This window comes from Lissotriton helveticus, chromosome 6 (genome assembly GCF_964261635.1).
Source record: "Lissotriton helveticus chromosome 6, aLisHel1.1, whole genome shotgun sequence".
NCBI lineage: Eukaryota > Metazoa > Chordata > Amphibia > Caudata > Salamandridae > Lissotriton > Lissotriton helveticus.
In genome coordinates, this window is record NC_136067.1 from 997,694,847 (window position 1) to 997,719,125 (window position 24,279).

General features: G+C 43.1%; 1 protein-coding gene across 2 annotated transcripts in view; it reads right to left on the bottom strand.

Moving 5' to 3' along the window:
* Window positions 1-24,279, bottom strand: part of SNX9 (sorting nexin 9) — an 884,063-nt gene that overhangs the window by 541,706 nt on the left and 318,078 nt on the right. For both annotated transcript variants that reach the window (XM_078648636.1, XM_078648635.1), the window contains exon 4: window positions 5,739-5,855. In XM_078648636.1, the coding sequence (XP_078504762.1) occupies window positions 5,739-5,855 (117 nt within the window). The remainder of the gene's footprint in view (window positions 1-5,738; window positions 5,856-24,279) is intronic.

Genomic DNA, 24,279 nt, shown 5'->3' on the forward strand with positions numbered 1-24,279 from the left:
AACTGACATTTACAGCTGGTTGCGTCTCCTTATAACAAAGCTGCTTGACATCCTATGACCGAAGAGGTTTATTGCATATTAAGAGGCATAGAGAAACCTGACAGGTGTACTCAAGTACCATCACTAACTACACTTAAATATTGTAAAGGCAATGTAAGGATTTAAAAACCCTTGTAAGCAGCTTGTGAAACCATAATAAGACACAAGTCATGATCAACAAGTCACTTACCTTCAGTAACACCTTATCTAGTACAGACTATCTTTCCGCTGATTCCTTACCTCATAATATTCCCCAGGCCCCACAATGGATATAGAAATTCTTGAGCAGTACATCTGCCTGTTGGTAGGTGGCATTGATCGGCTCCAAGTCATCCACACCGGAAGTTACATGTTCTGCGCTTATATAGGCGCCACCCTAGCACAGATTAGACCAAGAAGTCCTAGAAGACCCAATGAGCAAACTGCCCGTCGCAACGGGCCTTACTGTCGAGACAGGAATGTTTGGTAAATGAGTGCACTGATGCCCATGTCGCAGCCTGGCAAATGTCCAGGATGGGAAATCTGCGAGCTAATGCAGTGGTCAGAGCATTGGCGCTGGTGGAATGAGCCCACAAGTCCTCAGGGGGCTTGTTTCATGGCCACTACATAGCATATCATAATGCGGAGCACAATCCATCTGTTAGAGATTGCCCGTTTTGGCACAACTTTTCTTTTCTTTGCTCCGGCGAACACAACAAGTTGATTGTCCACCTGGTGTTCCTGTCCTGAGAAAGATCCAGTTCAAATAACCAAGTTGTTGAAATATCAACTTTGAGACAGTCGGATGCTATAAAATCCTATTAATCCGTTGTGTATGGATTCTACTTTATTTTTGATGCCATGATGGTTAAGGCATTTATTTATCATGTAAACTGTATTGTTTTTATTACATTCACCTTGCTCACTCACTTATCTCCATTTACACTTATCCGTCACTTGTGGCACCCCTCCAAGCATTTGAATTGTGGTTCTACATGTGTAATGCAGAAATGATTAAATGAATAAACTTACTGATTTGAAGTGCATTTATTGTGACAGTAGGGCCATTCAATAAACCCCTGTAAATGCACTGAAAACAATTTTTGAGTGATTCCTTTGGAACACTTTTGTGTATATGGCCGACTCAGAAGTAACATACCTGTCACCATTGTGAGCTCTGTGTGGGGAAAGGAGAGTGGTCTGCCGCTGACCCAGTTATGGTTCATCAGCCACTACTGCAGATCTTTTGCAGTTCCCGTGGATATCTGGATCAGTTCGGCGAGATTGCTCTGATGAAGCACCCACTGAGACTTCAGGACCTATTGCAGAGCCTGCATATACCAGTGGGTATGTGTAACCAGCATCCTAATGCAGGAGGCCATGTGGCCCAATAGCCTCAGCGTCAGTATCACCGAAATCCACAATAGAGGCTGAATCATATCTTGAATATCCTGGATTTGCAGCTATGGAGGATAACCCTGAAACGGCATTGTATCCAGAATGACTCAGATGAATGGGACGTCTGAGAGGGAGTCAGGTGTGACTATAGCACTTTGATAGTAAACCCCAGCGAATGCAGGTGGTCCACTGTAGTCTGGAGGTGGGTGATGACGGCCAGGGGCTAGCCTGCCTTCAACAGCCAGGCGTCGAAGAAGGGAAAGACTGGGACCCCGGACCTCCGTAGACGGGCTGCAACCACCGCCATCACCTTTGTGAGCACTCAAGGGGTGATGGTGAGGCCAAAAGGGAGCACAGCAAACTGAAAGTGTTTGTGGTCCACCATGAACCACAGTTTAGTTCTGTGGGTTGGTAAGATGGGTATGTGAAACTAGGCGTCCTGCAAGTCCAATGCTACTATCAAGTCTCTGAGATCCAGGGCAGACAGGACCTGAGCTAACATGATTGTTTTGAATTTCTCCTTCTTTAGGAAGAAATTGAGATGGCGCAGGTCTCATATATGGCAGAGGCCTTTCGCCCTTTCTCAGCATCAGAAAATAGCGGGAATATCAATCACTGCCTTCTTCTGATGGTGGCACTCTCTCAGTTGCTCCTGTGGCCAAAAGAGACAGCAGCTCCTATCACAGCAGGGAGATGGTCCTCTCTAAGCCAGTTTGGACCAGGTGGCACGGGTGGAAGGGTTTCTAGGAAAGAAAGGGGTTAACCCCACTGAACAATTTTGAGCACCCATTCATATGAGGTGAAGTACTGGAATCGGGCAGGTGGAGCTCGATCCTGCTGCTGACCGGTTGCCCGTGATGATGAGAGGGCATAGTAAAAGGATTTGGAGGCTACGCCTGGCAGAGTGGAGTACTGGGCAGATCTGTGGCCTTGAGTCCCACTGGGCTTTTGGGAACCACATCCACAAAAGTACTGGAGAGCGTGTTGGCCATGGTGGCTAGGCATAAATGAATGCAGTTGGTAGTCCCTACCGTAGCCACAGAAGGGGTGAAAGAGAATGGCTGGTGCGGCAGTGTAGAGTCTCAGCAACCAGGGGGTGGCCCGGCTGTCCTTAAAAGGGCTTTAGCACCAATCTACCTAATCACCAAAAAGCTCATAAGAGATGCCAGGACATCCCCCGAAAAGCCTGTAAACCTCGGCCAGGTGTGGCAAAGTAGTGCCACAGACAAAGCAATCGTTTTGCCTAGTGAATCGGTCTTATCCTGTCCGCAGTATATGGTGCACTTTGCTGCCTCCGACGACGACCATGAGCAGCACTTGAGCAAATCCAAAACTGCGTATGCACACCAGACCAAGAGGCATGCAGTGTTCACGAACCACAGTGCAAGGCTGGCAGAAGAGAACATCTGCTTGACGAAGGTGTCCAGTCTCTAGTTATTCAAAACTGGTGGTGTGATAGGGAGCATGCTAGGGTTGACCTCTGATGTCGAGGTTCGACAACCAGACTCTCTGGGCTGTAGTGCTGGGTGAGGAAAGCTAGTTCCCCAGGAGTGGGGCAATAGTGGTGGGCACTCGTCCTGTGCACAGGAGCTTCCGTGCAGGGCTTGGCCCATGACCTGAGCAAGACATCCGTGAGTACTTCAATAAAAGGGAGGAAAGGTTCTGTGGAGCAACTCCCAGCTGAAGCACCTTTCTCAAGAGACATTCGTCTTGACCGCCACAAAATGCACCGTGAGGTCCGGGATATCTGCCACCTTCCTCACCACCATGGCAAGTGAAGCCCCTTCCTCCGCAGCCACACTAAGAGGAATGACTAAGTCAGTGTTTGGGGAGGTGTCCAAACCACTTGCATATGTAAGTTACTCGTACCGGTTATCCTTGAGCTCTCCATGGGCTCAAGATAACTCAAACTTTAATCCTCCCCAATCTTAATCCCCACAAGGCCTAGCAAAAAATAAAGCCTGTCTGACTCAGAAGGCTGAGTTCTGGTGAGCGTCGGAGTTGACATTGGGCGTCAACAAACGTACATTGCGGTGAAGAATTTGCAGAACACGTAAACGTATTATTTTTTTATGTGACTTACCCAACAACAACGGCCTTGAGCACGATGAGCGCCCGAAACTGCTTAGCAAGAAGTCATCGAACCTTCCTTACAATCGGGACCTGGAACTTCGTAGAGTTGATTGGTGTGGGGTGACCAAGAGCTTTATGAAGCACTCCCAAAGCATCTTAGGATTCGTGGTGCAACAGTCACAGAAGGCCTTGGAGATGTGGTCCAGCACCAGAGGCAAACCAGGTGAGGGGTTCGTCACAGACATCTGCCTATGACAGGAACCACAGTGTTTAAGATCCACAGGTCACAGTTTTTTAGGGAACATCCCTATTTGCACACTGGGAACAAAAACGCAAAGTGTGCAACACAACATAAAAAAAAATTCCCAAAAAACGGACAAGGTAGCTTTCTCAGGATCTACGCTTATGGCGCAGAAAGAAAAGAACTGACTTCAGTGCTCTGCAGAGGCACCTTTATAGACACAGCGCATGTTACTTCCTGCGTGGATGCCGCCAATAGGGGGCCGATCAACGCCACATAAAAGTGCACAAAGGTTCAGCTCAAGATTTTCCGGATCCAGTCTGATGACTGAGGAATATTCTAAGGTAAGGAATCTGAGACTAAAGTGTCTAGCAGATATAAATTATGCTGAGGTGCAGATATCTAATTCATACATTGAGCCTCAAATAATGTATGCAGCCTATTCCAAAAGCACCACATTTCATACAGGACACATTCTTCCTACGAGCATCTTTGAAAATATATTCTCAGCAAGACTAATTACAGAGAAAGGACAGTAGGAGGAGTATATCTTCCTCTGCTTGATTTGCTTGTGAAAGAGAATAATGAGGGACTGCTTTAATCACTGTAACTTTTCCTATGGATATATTTATTTTAGTTTTATTTGTATAAGTTAATCAACACTACAATAAGCATTCAATTAAAACCTAGTCCTCACAGGAATTAGAAATAACAAAAATTCATTCAATGGTTCAAGAGTGAAAAATACATTAAATCTATAAATCTTTTCAAATAAAACACAATATTATAACATTAAGCATGCTGGTCCACTCCCTTCTTAATTGCAAAATGTAAAAACTACATTATTGACAAAGACAAGCTGTATATCCAAATTAATCACAAGTACACAGATGCATGCGATTTATTATTAGATGTTGGATGCAGGGTGTGGTGATATTAAAATAATATAGTATCCCAGACAGGGCAGCCTCACAAAACTCTTCAAATTAAATCTGTATTGAATCTAAACCAGCACAGCATGGTCTCTGAATTCAATGAATACTTCCTTGAGCTTCCTTACTTCGTAGTTTCCTCTGGCAGATTAAAATTGTTCTGCTTTACAAACAATGTATCCACATTTCCCCGCTGAATATCGTATATGCCCCATATCATTCTTAAAATCACTATAAATATCAGACCTGCATACCACCAGATTTGTGATTCAGTCCACCTCGAACTACCAAAAAACCCTCGATTTAATTAGTCACTAGACCACCAAGCAATTACCACCAATGGACAGTGAACCAAGGTGTTGTGAATCATAAGACCATCTGCCTAACTGCGGTTGTTTATGTGATACAAATACACAATCGCTCCTGGGTGCAAAATTACAGTCTAAGCGATCCTAGAGACACAGTAAAATGCTCTTTAATTCCAGACATCTCAGGGCACAGGAATCACAAAGCTGGAATATATTGTTCACTAAAATCGGGCAGGACCTTCCCGCATAGCTTAAGATCTAGTGTGTTAAAGTAACCTCTGCAAACAATTTTAGTTCAGAAATGTATAGCATCTCAATAGAATCTTTTCAATCACATCTTACAAGCTCACAGTTAGACATATCTATTAATAACCCTTACTTTTTTCTTCAGTGAAATGTACACCCGGGGATCACGGGAGATATTTCACTAACTATTCGATGCGTATGTTCAGTTTAAATAAAATAACTATTTGATCAAGATAAATGGTTTCCACACAATGTATTTAGAAGAACAAGGAAATATAGTCTGTCATTTCGTTTAATAATTTAAACACTCTTAACTTTTTGTTACAAGATTACCACATTGTTAAAAACACAATCTGTTAATGAGAAGCAGCACAGTATGTTATCGAATGGCAAGCAAAACTGTAAAATATTTTGGCCACAAAAGCTGCATGTTTCACTAACTCAAAGCATTCACAGTTTGTCTATGGTGTACACAGGTCATTTTCGACATTGTGTAAACAGGCAGGTTAAGCAAGGACATACCTGGTTACTGGAGTTTGCAGAACTCACTTGAGCCGTACTGCCCACGAGAGAGTCTAAGAAAGCTTGGTCTGCTGCTGAACTGCCACTATGGGGACCGTTTTTGCCATCTGCCAGAATCTAATGAGTAAAAGAGTGATTAGAATTATATGAAAATTTGCTTCAGTTTTTAACAGCACTAGTGAAAAGTCTCACGTTTTAAAACATAGAGCTGTGGGGTGGATGCATCATGACAAGGGGCTCTTGCTGCACCTATCTGTGACGGAGCGAGATACAATAGCAGAGCATGTTAGCTGCCAATGCATACCCAGATAGATCTGAAGGTTTGTTACTGTCAAAAGAGGGGGGATAGCACTGGATCAGGATTGGAGAGTTGAGTTTACATCAGGAAATTGTGAAGAAGGGGTACCTCTTGGTGAAGCGCATGCCAAACACAATAAGCCAACAACTGATTTTAGGGCCTATTTTAATCTGCCCAATCATGTTTGTGCATGAAGTTTGAATTTCCCTATATGACCTTAACCGTTTCAACTCAAACATTTATTTTTAAGGGGCATTCTGTAGTAATATATGTAGCATGAACGTGCAGTGAAAATCTGTATTAGTCTAGCCTGAAAAGACTTTGCAAATGTGGGTGGTCACAATTAACAGTGTCCGCGTTGTGACATAAACGTATGTGTGCCCACAAGGTGCAATGAATGCTAGCATATTTCATAAGATGGTGGCTGTTTGCATACTTGAATTGAGTTCTTCTGTTTTGTAGTGGAGTGTATACTGCTGATGGCCTATACAGAAACACGAGCCACTCCCTGCACACAAGCTGAGCACAACAATTGCTCTAATAACTTGCTTCCTGTCTGAGCTCCAAAATAGAACAAGAGTTTGACACAAGGAATCACCATTCTTGTGAGCCGGCCCTCCTTCCTGGTAATGTTGGATTTCAGATTTGATGGCAGTTCAAGGACCTGAAAAGGATGTTGGAGTTGAGAAGCTGTAAATGAGCTTTTTGTTGTTACCATCAGTGTAGGGCCCAACCCAAATGGCTGCTTAACAATCAACTGGATCCTTCCATCAGTACTTCCAAGGTATCTTCCTTACAGTACAATACTTATGTTGTGTGGCTGGTACTACCAGCAAATCTAAAATTGCATTGTCTGGATACTTCAACAATGCCTGAAGAAGATTTGGATCCCAACACCTCACAGCACTTTCTGAGAAGCTGGCAGTTAATTATTTTCCAAACTACTGTTATAGTGATTAAATTATGTGTCCATTTTAGTTTTTCTTTTTAACTTAGCATCTTTCCAAGATGGTGGTGTAAACACATTTTTCATTAATACGACAAAATGCCACATACTCAATTACTATGTTTAGACATTGTTGTTCTGTAGTTTCAGGGACACTTACTAGAACGCGATGTCCTTGCTTTGTTTTGTGTTCGGAGCAGACAACTCTTTTCTCCAGACTAAGTAAAGATGTTTTTCTGTGTCTCGTGCAGAATGGGATAAGGCTGGTACTTTATTATTTAAACAGTGCCCATTTGGATTAGAGCATTCCAACTTGGTCTTGTAGAAGGGTACTCCCACCAACCTCTCGCTAGTGTAGGGGTATTAGTGACAGATAGGAGTAATTTTAGGAATAATCAAAATAGGCAAATTACGCATATTTGTTTTTTTTCTAATAATGCTTATAACAATGATGTGTCTCAACTTTCTAGTAATCTCAGGTCATGTTTTATATACAATTGTTAGATCTTTTCAATAAACATTCGGAAATTGATTATTGTCTCTTTTCTTTGTGAAACCTTGAGCATGGAAAAGTGACAAATGAAAGGATTAGATCTGTTTCCGAAAATTCCTTGGGTTTAATGGTAGTCATGATCAAGGTTGCCAACAGCATATACAACTCTGGAGGTTTAGGAGTTTAGATGCGGTACTGTGAGCTAGCCGGTCCAACATTTCTTGATTATAAAAGATGACTCAGAGCCTGATTTGGATGTTGGCGGACGGGTTACTCTGTCACATTGGTGACATATATCCCATTGTGACGGAGTAACCCGTCCGCCAAGATCTAAATCAGGCCATCAACCCATATATTGTGAAGTTTTGTTGATCCAATCCATAGTCCTACTACATTTGTAGGAAACATGTAACACTACCAATTAGCCTAATGAAGACTTCACCGGAAATTAAATCATATGACCTAAGGCATTCAACTTGGATCAGAGCAAGTGGCATTTTAACCACATGAAATCATAAGAAATACATTAACATGACATACACAAGAGGGTTAAAAGCATGCTAGTTCAAGTTAACCTAACACCTACCTTCTCTAGCAAGCATACAAATGCAGCCCAGTTGGTCCTGCAAATCATGTATTTAAAGTACTGCAAGGCTATCATAGGGTTGTGCTAAATTTACTCTGTAAAAGCTAAGTGGTCCGGCTTCCATCACAGATTCAAATCTCAGCTTTCCAAAAACACTTGGATGGCTCCAATAAATCTCTGGGCTGTAGATTTTCAGAAAAAAATCAGTCAGTCGGCCATTGCTTTGATTATTAGTATTGGCAAGTATGGTGGTGTTGGGCTTTTCTCATGCCCTGCTTAGCTTTTTGGATAAACCATGAGCTTCCAAATGCTGATAATATTGATGTAGGATTTTTCTTTTTTATATTTTCAGTGTCTGTTTTGGAAAACCATATGTAAACATGCAAAGTTATTTCAACAGTAAGCTATACATTACATAATATTAAGTTATAATAACAATTTGTCGATTGTTAGCAATAATTTTAGTTAAATGATGTAATCACAATTTATCATATAGCCTCTCCTCAAAAAGATCACAACATTCTTAGTGCACCTAAAAATATGCATGATCTCGGTATATGGTCAATAAATGTTATGTTGTACAAGGTAGCTGACTGCTGTGCAGTAAACCTAGCTAGAGCAGTTTACATATCATAATTAGCAACTTACGACTTCTGAAAGGACTTATCAGAAATATATGTTTAAAAATCGCTAATATACGCTATAACTACTTGCCTGAGGTACAGACCAAAAATGTGAAATAAAGCCTTGTTCTAGCAACTTCTTACTTCCATTACCAATAATAGCAATAGTCAGGTCAAAGGTAAGCCTGTAAATGTAAAACATTTAACTATGACATACTATGAAATAGGCAAAATTGTATTAGCTGGGTTCTTGCACTGCTATAACCAATTATATATAAATATAACAAAATAAGAATTAGTTCTTTCTGCTGATAGTGAACACTCACAATAATGTTGAGCACAATCATGCTGAACAATTGGATGTAAAGGTGAATTCTAAACACAATAATTCTAGCGTGGTACTAGTAAACACATTTCGAATGTTCCTATTCGATCCCAATGAGTTTCAGTAAACTGAATTTGTAAGTTTTATATAACGCTTTTGCAATCTGTTCTGTTCATAGCTAACAAATTTTATTTCTGAACAAACTTCAAACATATTTATCTCCTCTGTTTGATCATGTAAACAGACGACCCATATTTCCCCTTATGGGGCTTAATCAGAGCAGTGGTACAAGGCAAAACATATATGCTACTCGTCAAACAAAACCTTCATTACAGAAAATGCTTCTTGTAGTGAAAACGGAATCCTAAAAAGCAACAAAAGGCCTTGGGCTTTCCAGGTGCAACAGTAATATCCGTCGAGTTAGAGAAGTGGTTAAACTAAGTCTCTTAGCCGCTTCCTCAATTACAAAGGCTCACTTCTGGTATGCAGGCATTATGGTTTCCTTTCAGTGCCACCAACTCCGATGCTGTGTTTTTTTGGGGTGAACTATACTCATTGAAGTATTCAAGGAGAATTGTGGACATAACATTTCACCCCGAGTCATCAAACAACAAAGTGGAGTAGTTTGCATTGAGCCTGGGAGGTTGGAAAGAGTGGACGGAGTCTGAAAGGCAGGTCTATGTGCATCTCAGAGATGAGATGAACCTGGGTGAGGACAGTCCTCCTTGTTTTATCAAGCAAGCTCTCTCTAATCAACGTACATACATAACCACTTATGTTTCCTGTTCCTGGAAAGCTAATAAAATAGGTCAGTAATAACTAATCTTTGAAAGATGTTATACTAATGCATCCAAATCACATAGGTGTGGACATAGATTTCAGTTTTAAAGTAATTCTACAGATTGGCATCCAAGTTCAGCTTAGACCAGCTCTTCTAATAAAATGCACTACCTAATGTCCACACACTTGAACTTACTAAATGAGCTTGTAGTTTTTGCCGGTTCAGGCAAGCCCCTCACTAGCTTTTTTAGGGGCCTGAATAACTACCAGTATATGGCAGAACCAACTGGAAATTGACACTACTGCCTTGTCAACAATAAATCAGAAAATATAAGTACATTTAGCAATGGAGTTATGGGCCCGGAAAAGAGCAGTGCCTGTATCAAACAGCTTGGGCTGCTCCACTCGGAGTCCAGGAATAACACAGAATGATGGGATAAATTCTGAGCCAAATATTTTGAAATCAACAACTAGGGTTTTAGAGGTAACACTTTGCCAAGCACCCTATATTCATTATAACAGACAGGGTAATGGGACATGTGTCAATTGCCATGGTCATCCTCGGCCTGCATCATTTGTCAGCCTTAGGAAGGCCTGGAACAGCGACGGCTGCTAAGTCATCCTCTTCGCAAAAGCAGTTGTCATCTGTCCCAGACAGTCTTCAAATTTGCAAAAATTAGGCTGTAGAAGAGCTCTGGAGAAGACATGTCTGCTCAGAGAACTGATAGGGCCTTACTTTAGGGGGTCATGGTGGTGAATGAGGTCAGTAAGCAGTCGTTTCCACTAACCTTTGAATGGCGGTGACAACTGTACTCCCACTTGGCTTGTTTTCCTGCCCCTTCCTCATTGACCACGATTTGATAATGTTTGCATAATAAAATGTTTTTTTTTCTTAATAGCAGATAATAATGAGGTCATTCTCTTGCTTCGAGAGGGGTGCTGATCTTGTTTTAATGTCTTGTACTTTTCACCTAATCTTTCACCCTTTCATAAACTATTACCAATGCAAAACGGTTTGACACACAAAATAACACATTACATACACTATCATGAATGACGTATACCAATTAGCCATGGAAGTAATCCAGCTTTGAAAGTACAAAAACATTTAACACCATAATACAATACCTAAAGTACTCTCATACCTGGTATCTAAGTAGCATGTTAAAATGCATCTTATATCCCTCAAATACCATACACTCCAAACAATGTCAAATATGCTTTCACACACATAATACCACACGACACGCGTACCCTTATCAACAGTTATAACTACAATTATTACATATGTATGTAATTCTAATTTTCGAGAAAAAACACTCCACAAAACAATACCCATAGTCATCATAGTTTACTATTGTAAAAAGCTTTGTTTCACCCTGTGCAGCTCAACCTCTGTTGGCCTCCTCGGAGAAATGGTGCGAAGAACTCTCTGTGTTCTTTGTTGACAAAATCAAAAAAAATCAGGATGATCTGCTAACTGTTTGTAACAGTTTCCCATCTCAATTGGCCACTCCCTCCCCTACGATGCCTGATCCCACGGAGCAGTTTACTAACTTTGCCCCGGTAGAGAAACTGGACATCGATAATATCCTTGCGGCCTTAAAATCAGGATCCCCCTCTGACCCTTGTCCTGCTAGAGTATTTGCGGAACTAGCAGATATAGTCGGAAATGAGGTGACTCATATTATTAACCGTTCTTTGCTTACTGAAACTGTCCCGGCTTGCTGCAAGCAAGCGAAACTGCTCCCACTTCTAAAGAAAAACGGGCTAGACCCCGCCGTCCCTTCCAACTTCCGGCCTATATCACTGCTGCCAGCTCTTGTCAAAATATGTGAAAAGGTCGCATTTAATCAACTGGATAAATTTGTTGAAACCTCTCAGGCACTCCATCCAGCCCAATCAGGTTTCAGAGCGGCCTACAGCACTGAGACGGCCCTAGTTGAAATATCCGAGGCTATCCGGGAATGTCTGGACGGAGGTGGCAGAGCGGCTCTGATTTTATTAGACCTCTCTGCCGCCTTCGATACGGTACCACATTCCCTTCTGCTCACCAGACCAGCTGCCATTGGCATTACAGGCCCTGCACTCGACAGGCTGACATCATTTCTAGAAAACAGAACGCAACAAGTCTGGATGCCTCCCTTTGCCTCCTCCCCTAAGAAACTTACTACAGGTGTCCCTCAGGGCTCTACTCTCAGCCCCCTGCTTTTTAACATTTACCTTACCCCCCTCATCTATCTTGCCGAACAGTTAGGAGCAAAAATTATGGCTTACGCCGACGATACCCAACTCCTGTTTACATGGCCGAAAAACAACTTGGATACGTCGGCGGCCCAATCCTGCCTAACATCTGTTTTTCGTTGGCTAGCCCTCGCCCAGCTAAAATGCAACAAAAGCAAATCAGAGATTCTGTTATATGGCTCTTTTCCAGATAATTTTAGCGATTTTCTCTGGCCTGCTGACCTGCCATGTCCTAAATCTATCGGCGGCCCTGCTAAAAATTTAGGAGGCTGGTTCAATAATGACCTCAAATTTGAGGATCATTTAAAAAGACTTACAGGGGTCTGTTTTTCCACTTTGAAAACGCTACGTAGATTTTTTCCCCTCCTTCCGAGAGAGGCCAAAGAGACCGTTATCCGTGCCCTTATACTTTCTAGAATAGATTATGCGAATGGCCTATTCTGCGGTCTACCGTCCTATCTTATACATCGCCTCCAGGTCATTCAAAATGCCGCTGTGCGACTTTTGTTTAACATACCCAGAAGCTCCAGTGTCCGCCACCCTCTTCGCGCCCTTCACTGGCTCCCAGTCGCTCATAGGATTATGTTTAAAATCCTCGTCCTCTCCTACCGCGCTGTCCATCAAACGGGTCCAGTTTATTTGAGAAAAAGATTTTCCCTCTATGTTCCCAACCGGCCCCTTAGGTCGGCCAATTTGTGCCAAATGACAGTTCCTAAATTTAAATACAGCAGACTAGGTGGCCAATCCATCACAGTCAGAGCTGCGAAAGCCTGGAATACTCTCCCTCTCCACCTAAAAACAGCCTCCACCATCACTGTTTTTAAGAAAGGACTGAAGACCCACCTCTTTAATACCACTCTGTAGGGTTCTTCTTTCTCTCAATATTACCATCTCTGGATTCCTTCTGCTCTGCCCTCTCCCTTTTTTCGCGCCAGGATACTATTTTCTTAGTAATTGAGCGCGCTACAAAAGCTTTTATAATATAATAATAACAAACAATCAAATGGGGAGATTGTAGGATAAAATAAGGCCTCATAACCAAAATTACAAACAGACCCATCATGTCCTCTATACTGGATGCTTCCACAAAATTATCAATGTCATCCCACACAATGAAACAATTCTACAATAAACATTTCAATTTCAACTACCTACTTATGCAAATATACATACTAACTAACGCTCTCATTCACATCTCATTTCCCCTTCTCACAAATAATGGTGAGGGTGGAAGAACAATTGTTACTTACCTGTAAACAGGTGGTTCCCCAGTATTGGTGTCTTTCATAGATTCACATGCTTGAATATTCCCCGTCGTTGGAGTGGGAGTCCCACGGTAAATAAAATAGCAATAACATACTAATAATATGTATATGTAACACATAACAGATGGAATACATATTAGAAAACAGTCATAAATTCCTAGACATAATTCCTCATAGGAATACATGAAGAGAGAAAAAACACTTGTAGCCTATTCCTGTCATTATGTTGGTCCAAACTGTAGCCAATCAGGCGCCAGCAGCCCTCCAGAACCTTCTCCTCAGAGCTCAGCACCTCAGATTTTCGTAGCATAAGAGTGACCACAGAGTCTATGAGGAGAAGAGAGCCTCTGAGGGGAGGAAGGGTGGGTCGCATGTGAATCTATGAAAGACACCAATACTGGAGAACCACCTGTTTACAGGTAAGTAACAATTGTTCTTCTCCAGTATTAGGGTGTCTTTCATAGATTCACATGCTTGAATAGGGAATAGAAAGCAGTATTATCCGAAGAAAACTTCCCATAATGGAGGAGGGAAGACAGTGGCTCACCTTATTGAAAAAGAGTGCGAAGCACAGCCTGTCCCACTGCAGTGTCTGCTTCGTTGATGACACCCAGGCAGTAGTGTTTCGTAAACGTGTGCCTGCTTGACCATGTGGCTGCTGTGCAGATCTGATGCAGCGGCACACCGGCAAAGAGGGCAGTTGAAGACGACATCGCCCTGGTAAAATGGGTCCGCATTGAAGACTGTAGAGGCTTGCCTGCCTGTTGATGGCAGAAAACGATGGCCGAGGAAACCCAACGAGCAATTGTGGGTTCGGGAACTGGACGCCCGTTGTGGAAACGTCCATAAGCTATGAAGATGGCAAAAGTCAGCAGCTGCAGAAATCTATCTAACCATGGTTTGTTTAGACACTGCTTGTCCTTGCCGTATCTTTCCATAGGCAATAAACAGTTGATCGGATATGAGAATGACAGAGGTCCTTTGCAAATAGAATTTTAAACATCTTCTGATGTCAAGGGTATGTAATGCCCTCTCCGCAGTGGATTGCGGATTAGGAACAAAACGTCTTTAAGATGACTGGTTCATTCAGGTGAAAATCCGAAGGCACCTTAGGCATAAACCTTGGGTTTGTAGGTAGCACCACAGAATTGGACGTGAATTGTAAGAAAGGTGAATTGATGTTGAAAGCCTGAACATCACTGACTCTTCTAGATGAAGTTAATTCTAGCAAAAGAGAAACGCTCTATGTTAAGAATTTGCAATTCACCCTAAAATTGGCTCAAAAGGGGGGCGCATGAGCTGCGCTAATACTGCATTAAAAAAATGCCATGATGGAGGCGGACGACGTACAGGAGGAAACATTCTGAATAGTCCCTTAAAGAACTGTTGTATTCTTGAAGAATAAAAAGAGATGGACCCATCCTGACGTTACCTTGAAATGGCTGCCAAAAAGACCTTCAACGTTGCATGAGATAAGCCTGATCTTGCCAAGTGCAAGAAAAAAGGAAATATATATCTGGTCCGGAGGTTGCATGAAATGGGTGAACCCCAGCAGATTAACACCAAATGCAGATTCTTTTCCATTACAGTCTGTACGTCTTGATTTTAGTAGGTGCTCTCGCGGAAGCCAGTACCTCCTTACAATCCGCCGAGATAGCCCGATGAGCTAATTCAAGGTGCTCAGACGCCAAGCTGCTAATTTTAGAGAAGCCGGATCCGATGGCAAATTTGACCATTCTGAAAGGAGAGGAGGTTCGGTATTGGTCGAAACTGTATTGGATCGTACTCTGAGAGGAGAAGAAGTTTGGTGAACCAGTATTGGCGAGGCCACCTGGGGGCGAAGAGAATCAAGCGACACAGCTCTTTCTTCATCTTCCGGAGAACTCTCGGAACCAACGGTATCGGAGGAAAAGCGTAAGCATATATTTGAGACCAGTTTATCGAAAATGCCTTCCCCTGCGAGTCGCCGTGGAGATGCCAGCTTGCAAAGAAAACAGACATTTGCTGTTTTTTTCTGTCGCAAAGAGGTCCAGATCGGGATGATCCCACTGCTGGAAGATTCGATCATCCGCCGTTGGCTGATGCAGTTCCTATTCGTGGTTGGACACCGTGGACCTGCGAAAGGGTGTTCGCCAGCACATTTGCAACTCACGGCACATGAACAGCCAAGAGATTGATGCTGTGTCGTATCGCCCAAGCTCATATCTCTTGGGCTTCCTGAGATAGAAGAACCAACCTCGTTCTTCCCTGTTTGTTTAAGTAATGCATACTTGAAGTATTGTCTGTGCAAACCAATACTGTGGCCCCTTGAATGATTGCACGAGAGGATTTGAGGGCTAAGAAGATGGCACCTAGCTCTAGCAGATTGAAATGCCAAGCCTTTTGTTGAGGGTTCCATCTCTCACTGACCTTCAGCCCTTGAAGATATGCTTCCCAACCCTCGAGGGATGCGTTTGTGGTGATTGTGTAATTTGGCGCTTCTTGAAGGAAACGCACACCCCTTCTACAAATTTCTTTCTTGGACCCACCAAACACAACGGCCTCTTGCATCCGAGGAGTGATTTGAATGAGATCTTCGATTGAACTGGAAACCTGCAACCACTGCTTGTCTAGCTCCTCTAGCAATTATCTCATGTGCAATCTGTAGTTGGGAACCAACGGGATGCAGGTGGAGGCTGAGGTCAGGAATGACTGAGGATCTACTGAAACAGACTTTTTCGTACGTAGAAGAAACCACCAAGTGGGAGCTGCAGGCCCATCGTTCGTGTGAGACAAATACCTTTGCTAGGTTTGTATTGATTGATGCTCCGAGAAACTTTCATATCGGAGCTAGTACTAGTTGGGACTTGTCATGATGTATTGAAAAACAGGTTTAAAAACAGTGACTGACAAGTCTGGGTGTGCTGGACTGCCTGTAAATAAGAGCGAGCCCTTATTATACAGTTGTCTCAGTAATGATAATTTGTATGCCTTGCAGACGTAGATAGGCTGCCACTGGCGCCAGGATCTACGTAAAGACACGTGAAGCGGACCTAAGTCCAAAAGGTAGGACTTTAATTGAAAATGTTTTGCACCTATTGTAAAGCGTAGCCACTTCCTGTGCTTAGGAAGGATTGGCACATAAAAATAGACATCCTGGAGGTTGAGAGTAGTTATAAAGTCGTTCTGGCATAAGAACTTTAGGACTTTCTTGAGGTACAACATGTGTAAAGTTTGCGCAAAGATCTAAAATCATGTGCTACTTTCCGGATTTGCTTGTTGATGAGGAACTGGGATATCATTTCTTTTTGCTGTGTCTCAGCAGAGTAGGTGCTGGTGAGTGTTGCTAGATTTTGTAAGACTGAAATTGTTTTGGATTGTATAGATCTTTGTGTGAAAGCCTTACCTTGTTTATTTCTTACTTTGCACAGTGTAGGTTGTTGTTCACTTGTGTGTGCAGTCTTCTTGCTTTGTAAGGATAATGGCTAGTCGCAGGATTACTGCTCAGCAGGTTCTTGGTTTGCTTTTTGAGTCTTCCTCTGACCATGGTTCAGAGACTGACTCCGATTCGGACCCAGAGGTAGGGGCAGAAGATTCAGGCAGTGAGTTTTCTCTTCGCATGGAATCATCAGATGATGAATCTTGTTCTAGTGCTGATGAAGTGCCTATAGTAGAGGAGGACATTGATGTGCCGGTAGTGCGCCAAGAAGCATCTGTGCTGCTGCCTAGGGCCGCAAGGTTTCCTTTCTTTTTACGTCGGCAAGAGGCATGTGGGCTGCAGCCTGCGCCCAAAAGGCTTCACATTGCTGTGGTGCGCCAAGAGGCATCTGGTGCTGTTAGTCTTCCTGTTGGTGTAGTGCAGCAAGAGGCATCTGGGGCTGTTAGGCTTCCCATTGGTGTAGAGCGGCAAGAGGCATCTGGGCCTGCTTGGTTTCCCGGTGGTGTAGTGCAGCAAGAAGCATCTCAGGCTGCTAGGCTTCCCGTTGGTGTAGTGCAGGAAGAGCCCTCTCGGGATGCTATGTTTTCTGTTGGTGTTGTGCAGCCAGAAGTATCTGTGGCTGTTAGGCTTCCTGTTGGTGAACAGCAGCAAGAGGCTTCTGGGCTGCAGGCTGGGGTGGCTGCTCCCCCCATTGATAGGGATGGCCTCTGGGTTCCCCCTGGCATGGTGCAGCCGGCATTGCCAGAGTTCACTGGTGTTCCTGTGTGTAGAGTGAATACTGAGAATTTTCTGCCAATACATTTTTTCAGTTGTTTTTAGACGATGTGTTTTTGCAAGAGATTGTTGATCAAACTAATTTGTATGCAGAACAGTTTTTGAGGGACAACAGTGCCAGCCTTAAGCCCCATTCTAGAGCTACCGGGTGGACTCCCACAAATGTTGAAGAGATGAAGACGTTTTTGGGATTAACTTTTTTGATGGGCTTGCTAAGGAAGCCATCAATGTCTTCATATTGGTCCACTAGTCCCTTGATGGCAACAGCTATATTTCCAGCAGTCATAAGTCGTGATCGGTATATGCTTCTTCTTCGGATGATGCATTTTGTTGATAATGGTTTAGCATTGCCACTCGATCACCCTGATTGTGACCGTTTGTTTAAAATTCGGCCTGTCCTTGATCACTTTGTTGATCGTTTTTCTGAGATCTTTGCCCCTGGTAAAGAAATTGCAGTGGATGAGTCTTTGCTATTGTTCAAGGGCCGCTTGGTTTTTAGGCAATACATTCCTAGTAAGAGGGCACGCTATGGAATCAAACTGTATATGCTGTGTGACAGTGAGACTGGATATGTCTACAATTTCAAGGTGTAAGGAGTCCAGCATTAACCCTCCTGGTTGTCCTTCTACTTTTGGAGTGACTGAGAAAATTGTGTGGGAACTAGGTAGAGGATTATTTAACAAAGGCCACCATTTATATGTAGATAACTTCTACACTGGTGTGCGGTTGTTCAAGGAGTTGGGCAAAGTGGGCACTGTTGCTTGTGGCACAATGCGCAGTAACCGTAAAGGTTTCCCAAAGGAACTTGTTTGCAAAAGGCTTGTGCGGGGACAGTCTACTGCATTGCGATGTGGGGAGCTTCTAGCTGTGAAGTTTTCAGACAAGAGAGATGTGTACATGCTGACTACTATCCACGATGAAAGTACTGTACCTGTGCCTGTTTGGAGTCAGGGTGCTGAAGTGCGCAAACCTGTGTGCATTTTAGCTTACAATAAGTTCATGGGTGGTGTTGACTAAGTAGATCAGAGGTCGGAACCTTATGCTGCTCTTCGAAAGGCTTACGTTTGGTACAAGAAGTTGGCTATCCATCTGTTCCACTTGGCATCCTTTAATGGTTTTGTTGTGTACCAGAAGTCTTGTCCTGAGTCGAAGATGCCTTTTATTAAGTTTACATTTACATGGGACTAGATTGAAAGATCGCCACTTTCCTGAATACATTCCTCCCACTACCGCAAGAGACTTTCCGACTAGAAGATGCAGAGTCTGTTGGCGAAGAGGCGTGCGGAAGGAGTCTCGAATGTACTGCCCTGACTGTCCTTCTAAGCTTGGATTGTGTCTGTCAGCTTGTTTTAAATCGTACCACACACAAAATAAGTTTTGGGAGTTTTAATGAGCTGTAAAGTGAATTGCCTGGTCTGAATTCTGTAAACATTTGTAGTTTGCTTCAAGGATTGGCATTAGTGCAATGTGTTTAGTTTTAGAATTTGTGTTAGCTGATTTGTAGGTATTTCCATTTGTTTAGTGTTATTTTGAAAAAAAGAATTCTAAATGTGTTGTGGTGTGTGCAGGCTGGTGTGCAGGCTGGTGGTGTGTGTGGAGTGGCGCTTGGCTTGATGTTGTGTGTGGAGTGGTACTTGGCTGTCTGTGCACGGAGTGGTGCTTGGCTGGCGGTGTGTGTGGAGTGCTGCTTGGCTGGTGGTGTGCGTGGAGTGTTACTTGGCTGTCTGTGCACGAAGTGGTGCTTGGCTGGTGGTGTGTGTGGAGTGGTGCTTGGCTGGTGGTGTGTGTGGAGTGGCGCTTGGCTGGCGGTGTCTGTGGAGTGGCGCTTGGCTGGATGGTGTGTGTGGAGTGGTACTTGGCTGTCTGTGCACGGAGTGGTGCTTGGCTGGCAGTGTGTGTGGAGTGGCGCTTGGCTGGTGGTGTGCGTGAAGTGGTACTTTGCTGTCTGTGCACGGAGTGGTGGTTGGCTGGCGGTGTGTGTGGAGTGGCGCTTGGCTGGTGGTGTTCGTGGAGTGGTACTTGGCTGTCTGTGCACTGCACAGAGTGGTGCTTGGCTGGCGGTGTGTGTGGAGTGGCGCTTGGCTGGTGGTGTGTGTGGAGTGGTACTTGGCTGTCTGTGCACGGAGTTGTGCTTGGCTGTCGGTGTGCGCTGAGTGGTGTTTGGCTGGCGGTGTGCATGGTCTGGTGCTTGGATGGTGGTGTGGGTGGACTGGCGCTCGGCTGGCGGTGTGTGAGTAGTTACTTTCTGTTGGTCACTACACACACTGCTAGTTGAGTGACACTCCACGCAGTCCATCATTTTGTGTAGTTGCAGTGTCAGAAATGTGGGTGTGTGAAAGTGATGGGCCCTTGAATGGCGCTGTTTGCTGGTGTGAGTGTTGAAATGTGATGGGTCCGCGGCTGGCGGTGTGAATGTTTTGTATGTGTCACACGTACGAAAGGTGTATGAATGGCCTGTAAAGAGGTTGGTGCCTTGACGTGGCTTTACAGCTCACGAGCTGTGAGTCAGTGGTTCAGTTAATCATACTTTCAATTATACACAGTGTATTTCATTTTTGTGAAATTACTTGCGAATACAATTGTATGTACTGAATCATCACTCACCCTCGTGCCAAATCCAACCAGTATGTGTGTGTGCTTGCGGATTAGATGGCTGTGCAGTAATATATATTTTTTCTCTTTCTGCAGTAGGGTGTACCTTGTCTCTTATTGTGATTGTTGTAATGTGTTGCTTTTCCTTCCAGATGGTGTCAGTGGTCTGGTTTGTATCAGGTATGAAAGGTGCGTGAATGGCCTGTAAAACGGTTGGTGCCTTGTCGTGGCTTTACAGCTCACGAGTTGCGAGTCACTGGTTCGGTTTTTATGCATTTATTTATTGACAGAGCATTTAATTTTTTTGAAATATCATGTTAATAAAATTTTATGTACTGAACCATCACTCGCCCTTGTGCCAAATCCAGCCTGTATGTGTGTGTCTTTGAGGAATAGATAGCCGTGTTTGAATCTTTGGCTTTTGAGTAACTCTGTTATGGTGTATATTATAGCTATAAATAACTTTCTAAATTTAGATATTATTGTTAAATCATGGTAGTATATGGTCATGTCTTTCTGGTGAATTCTATTGTTGTTTTTTGTCCACAATCTCCTGCAAACTTGAAATTGTCTGTCACAATTTCCATGCGATATTGTCCCCAGAATTGCACGTTCTCCAATTGAAAACTTAATTCATTCAAAACAATTTGGTTTTGCAAGGGGGTTCCCGAGTTTTTGGTCCAGGGCTTGGCGGGCATCTTTGGAAACTACCAAACCCAAACAGTTCTGAAAACTAGACACCCGGGGGAGTCCAGGGAGGTATGGCATGCGTGGGTCCCCCAATGTTTTCCTAACCAGAAATCCCTGCAAACCTTAAATTTAGATAAAAAAAAACACTTTTCCATACATTTTTGGGTGGGATCTCCCAGCCGGCACAAATTTCCTACCACCCAGCGTTCCCCTTGATCTTCCGAGTAAAATGATACCTCACTTGTGTGGGTGGGCCAAAGGCCTGTGACTAAGGTGGGGTGCTTAATTTGTCAAACCTAAATACTACATTTTTAAAAAATTTATTTTTAGCCTGTTCTGCTTTGGGGCACCCACACAAGTGAGGTATCATTTTACTCCGCATAACAAGGGGAACGCTGGGTGGTAGGACATTTGTGCCGGCAGGGTGGTCCCACCCAAAAATGTATGAAAAAAAGTGGGTTTTTTAACCTAAATTTAATGTTTGCAGGGATTTCTGTTCAGGAAAACATTGGGGGACCCACGCATGCCATACCTCCCTGGACTCCCCCGGGTGTCTAGTTTTCAGAACTGTTTGGGTTTGGTAGTTGCAAAAGATGGCCACTGAGCCCCGGGCCAAAAACTCAGGTGCCCCCCCCCCCCAAAAATCAAGGTAGTTTTGTTAAAGGGTATTTTAAATTCACCACCGTACGATTTGAACCTTTTCCTGTTGCAGCCACTATGCCTTCCCACGCAAGTGAGGTACCATTTTATTCGGGAGACCTGGGGGAACGCTGGGTGGGTGGAAATTTGTTGATCCACGCAGATTCCAGAACTTTCCACCACAGAAATGTGAGGAAAATGTGTTTTCTTTGTCAAATTCTTAGCTTTGCAAGGGATTCTGGGTAACAAAACCTGGTGGTAGGCAGTCGAGTCACCCCATCCTGAATTCCCCTGGGTGTCTAGTTTGCAAAAATGTATAGGTTTGCTAAGTTTCCTTAGGTGCTGGCAGAGCTAGGGCTCAAAAACAAAAGGTAGTCTCTTTGTCCAAAAAGGGCAAGATTTCACTGGGAAATTGAGGTGCGACCACGTTGCGTTTTGCGCTGTTTCATGTCGCAGCCACTATGCCTACCCACGCAAGTGAGGTACCATTTTTTTCGGGAGACCTGGGGGAACGCTGGGTGGGTGGAAATTTGTTGATCCACGCAGATTTCAGAACTTTCCACCACAGAAATGTGAGGAAAATGTGTTTTTTTTGTCAAATTTGTAGCTTTGCAAGGGATTCTGGGTAACAAAACCTGGTGGTAGGCAGTCGAGTCACCCCATACTGAATTCCCCTGGGTGTCTAGCTTTCAAAAATGTATAGGTTTGCTAGGTTTCCCTAGGTGCCGGCAGAGCTAGGGTGCAAAAACTACAGGTAGGCACTTTGCCATAAAAGGGTCAATTTTTAACTGCAAAATTGAGGTGTGACCACGTTGCATTTTGCGCCATTTCCTGTCGCAGGCACAAGGCCGACCCACACAAATGAGGTACGGTTTTTATCGGGAGACTTAGGGTAATTCAGATTTGTAAATCAACTGTTATTACCAATTGAGTTTTCATGCATTTCTCCCTTCCCAATGAAAGACATTGTGCAAAAAAAAAAATCTTTTTAAAAAATTACCAATAATTCTCATGCTAGTATGAGTATTCCCAATTTTGAAAATGTGCAATTATATACTGTTTCTAAACTCTATAATTTGTACCCATTTCAGAAATACATAGGTGTCTTTCATACCGATTTTTCCACATATACATTTTCCAAGAATAAGTGCTCTATACCCAGTAAATAAAAAAAAAATCATTGCAAGTTGCTGCTCAGTTTTTGGATCTGGGTTCGTCGGGTTCTTGGAGAAACTACAAGTCCTATATATCCCCACAACCAGGAAGGTCCAACGAATGTAATGGTACATTGCTTTCCAAGAGCTGTCAAAATTACAAGAAGTTATAGGTGAAAACGTTGAGACAAAAGGCGGTTTTTTTCAACAAATTTTCAATTATTCCAATATTTAACTGTTAGTTTCTATAAAGAAACCTTCATGGATTTAGACAAATGACCCCTTTTTGAATTCAGAATTTTGTCTACTTTTCGAAAATGTATAGCTTTCCAGGATCCCTTATTACTTTCAAACTCATTTCTACCATTAACTGGAAGGAGGTGAAAAGCTCAAAAAATAGCAAAAATAGGCTATGTCCCAGAAAAATGCCAAAACTGTGTGAAAAATGTTGGTTCTCTGACAAAAGACTGTCATTCCCTAAAAGCTGAGAAAATGGAGATTTCAGCCCCACAAACCCTTTTTTGATACCATTTGCAGGGAAAAACCCAGAGGCTTTCATTTGCAGCCCGTTTTTCCCATTTTTCTGAAAAAAACAAAAAGTTCACTATATTTTGGTAAATTTCTGGGACCCCTCCAAGGGAATCCACAAACCCTGGGCACCTTTAGAATCCACATGATGTTGGAAGAAAAGGACGCAAATTTGGCGTGGATAGCTTATGTGGTCAAAAAGTTACAGGGGCCTAAGCACGCACTACCCCAAATCGCCAAAAAAAGGCTTAGCACAGGAGGGAAAAAGGCCTAGCAGCGAAGGGGTTAAAGGTGGTCGCCTTTTTATTTTGCAGTGCGTCGTTGTACATATAATGTTCACCAATGTGTTTTCTGTTTGGATACTAGGATGTAATGGTAAGCTTTGTAGCAAACGTAAATAGTAAAATTTAGCTGTTACCAAGTGTTTTGCTTTTTTTTCCCCCCGGAAACGCCTTTACATTTTCCATCGAGGATGTTTTAATTATACAGACCTCTTCCTGGTCACCTTCACAAGTTTAAATTATTTTTAGGTGCACTTCTGTTTGTATCCCAGATAGTTATACAGCGGTGCCCGCATTAATCACTCCCGCCATAGTTAAACATATACACAATATGCATTGTTAAAGGGTTAAAGCACAGCTGCAAGGTTAACTTTCCGAAGCCGGGCTTAAGTGTTTTAATTTTTCCAAAAGTTAAAATTTAAAAATGCGCTCAAAATTAGCCTACTCTGTATCTTTTATTGTTTTAATGTTTACTTATGCCCCTTTGTACGCAGAGTTGTTCTAGTGTTTACAAAGACAAATAGCCTCCCAGATTTCCCCGCAGTTCATTCTCAAATCTTCTTAAACCAAACTTTTTTTTGCTAATGGCACATTCTGGGTGAAGTAGGAGGTTGCATTCAAGCATTATAGGGCAGCCAGCCTCTTAGGTATGTTAAACACACTTTACTATGTAGTGTTCACACTTCTTTGTAGGTTTTGGGATGGTGCGACCAGATGGAGGCTGACCTGCAGTGACAAGACGCAGTATTTCAATGCGGTCTCTGGCTTCCAGTTGGCTTTGTGGAATGTGATCCAAAGTGATAATATACATTTTAGCAAACTGCTCCCTTTTTTACAAACAATACACCTGGCCAGTTACAATCAGTTTGATTCTTTTTTTAATCAGAGGAACTTTTACTTATTTT